Below are 2,020 nucleotides of genomic sequence, written 5' to 3' on the forward strand. Positions count from 1 at the left end.
TTTATTTTCTTGAATCTGTTGTTGATGTAGTCTTTTCGTTGCTGTTCATCTGTATATCTAAATATCTATCCTAATTAAGAGACAAATAATTATTCTGTCATACAGATTGTAACATGGCATATTTTCGTTAATCCATATTGTGTACAAACGTAAATTTGATGATTTTTTTACTCTCGTCTTAGTAAATCATATCAATTTTTAACAACATATCTTTCTAATCATATTAAGCAATTTAGGCTGACCTTCCAGCGCAGCTGGTTTATTAATATTACAATAAGTGCAGATAATAGTTATTGTTCGTGCTAGGTGTGTGTTTGGATCGGATTGGTTTATAACAACAATGGGATTTCACTGCTTGAATCTTATTGGTTGATATTCTCAAAATAGGGTGCGGTTGTGATAGAATTTTGGTTCTCAGGGGTTCGCAGATGATTTTGAGTTTAATTATAGTGATGATGAGTTTGTTTTAGAATTAAGGCAATCTGTTACTGTCCCTCCTACCTTTGAGATACTTTGCAATAGAAATGCGTGATTTGTTTGCTTTCTTGATCGATGATGATTAGCTGTTGGGTGTTGAGGAACGCCTCAATTCGAAATGCGATCAGTTTGTTTTCTTGATTGAGTTGTTTTGACAATGTTTCACTCCTGAACGTGCGATTTATCCATATATAAATGAACATCATTGCTCGATATTTCTTAAATACGCTGAGGTATGCACTACATGTTAAATTTACATATGGCCGAGGCATTTATAAAGCTCCAAGAAAAGTTAATGTTGATATTGTTGATTGGTATGATATGGCACTGGATAGAATTGTCTGGAATGGTGTGAGACACTGGCCTGATATGTGATGAGAACACTTATGTAAAACTAAAACTTTTAATAGTTTTTTTTTGGCAGACGAAATTGCCCCTGCTCTCCATGCTCGCTTCTAAGCAAGCTTGTTTCTGACGGATCCTGCCGAACCATTCGACAGTGTTGTTATTGGAATTGATCCACCATGCTTCCCCAGAACACAATGGTCTAGAAATGAAAAGAAAGATTATGACCTAGAAATGAGAAAAACTATTTTTATGATATAGTGGAGTCTCCATAATTCGAATACGCACATGGGAAATTTCGAGATATAGAGTAGGGTTTTATAAGGCATTGTTATGTAACTGAATGGAGGAGAAAACTTGTTCAAGTTAAGGAAACATTCGAGTTAAGGGGACTTCACTGTATCATGAAATGGAGTATCCATTGAACTTCTAAAACTCGTCACTTAAGTTAGAAATACCTCATAAACCCGCTATCACTAACAATTCCGAAACACTGTGCGAATGTCAAAATTCAAAACATTAAAAAAGAAAACGTTCCCATACAAAGCAAAACAGATCGAAACGGCCTCGCTTCACTATTTTCATCGGAGCGGAACTGCTCCGTTTCGTTGCACCAAAACGTTCTGAAATCAGTATGCGCACTCTCGATCCATAACAAATTTTTCATCGGAACGGAACTGCTCCGTTTTTGTTGCACCAAAACGTTCCAAGTTAGTATAAACATCTCCTATTCGCAACAATTACCTTAGCGGAGCGATACGAAACCGTAACGTCTAAAAATGGTCTGGTAGTACTTACATTTCAAAGTTCCACACATTGCCGTTGTAAGCCTTATCATCATCATCATCGTCCACCCAATGCCAATTATCAGCTCCTTTTTTCTTTTTGTAACCCACCAAGTAGTAACCACCTTTTTCCACGCTGAAACGAATCAAATTGTTGAAACACATCAATAGATCTTATCGGAGTTTTTTATGCATTGTGGGATTGTTTCGGGGTATTACAATAGAAATCTCTGAGGCTGAGACTATAGATATTTTACGCAGATCCACGCTTTTTTATAAGAACCAGTCAATGATGGCTCAGACTGGTCTGTTCTTAATTTTTTGAATCTTTCAGGCTTGAATGAGGCCCCCCCAGCGGTTGGCGTGATGGCGTGATGGAGGGTTTTTCATGGCGTGATGGCGTGAAATTTTGA

At 37.1% G+C, this 2,020-nt stretch overlaps 1 protein-coding gene across 1 annotated transcript; it reads right to left on the minus strand.

Annotated features, from left to right (window-relative positions):
* Nucleotides 1–252: 252 nt before the first annotated feature.
* On the minus strand, nucleotides 253–1,743 carry LOC136803103 (uncharacterized; the record flags this gene model as incomplete). Its single annotated transcript, XM_067059855.1, is given in 2 exon segments — nucleotides 253–1,024; nucleotides 1,621–1,743. Coding segments are annotated over 2 exon segments (286 nt in total), but the record flags the coding sequence as incomplete, so codon positions are not given.
* Nucleotides 1,744–2,020: the final 277 nt, after the last annotated feature.

Source organism: Clytia hemisphaerica, unplaced genomic scaffold (assembly GCF_902728285.1).
Source record: "Clytia hemisphaerica strain Z4C2 unplaced genomic scaffold, Clytia hemisphaerica genome assembly, whole genome shotgun sequence".
In the NCBI taxonomy this organism is placed as follows: domain Eukaryota; kingdom Metazoa; phylum Cnidaria; class Hydrozoa; order Leptothecata; family Clytiidae; genus Clytia; species Clytia hemisphaerica.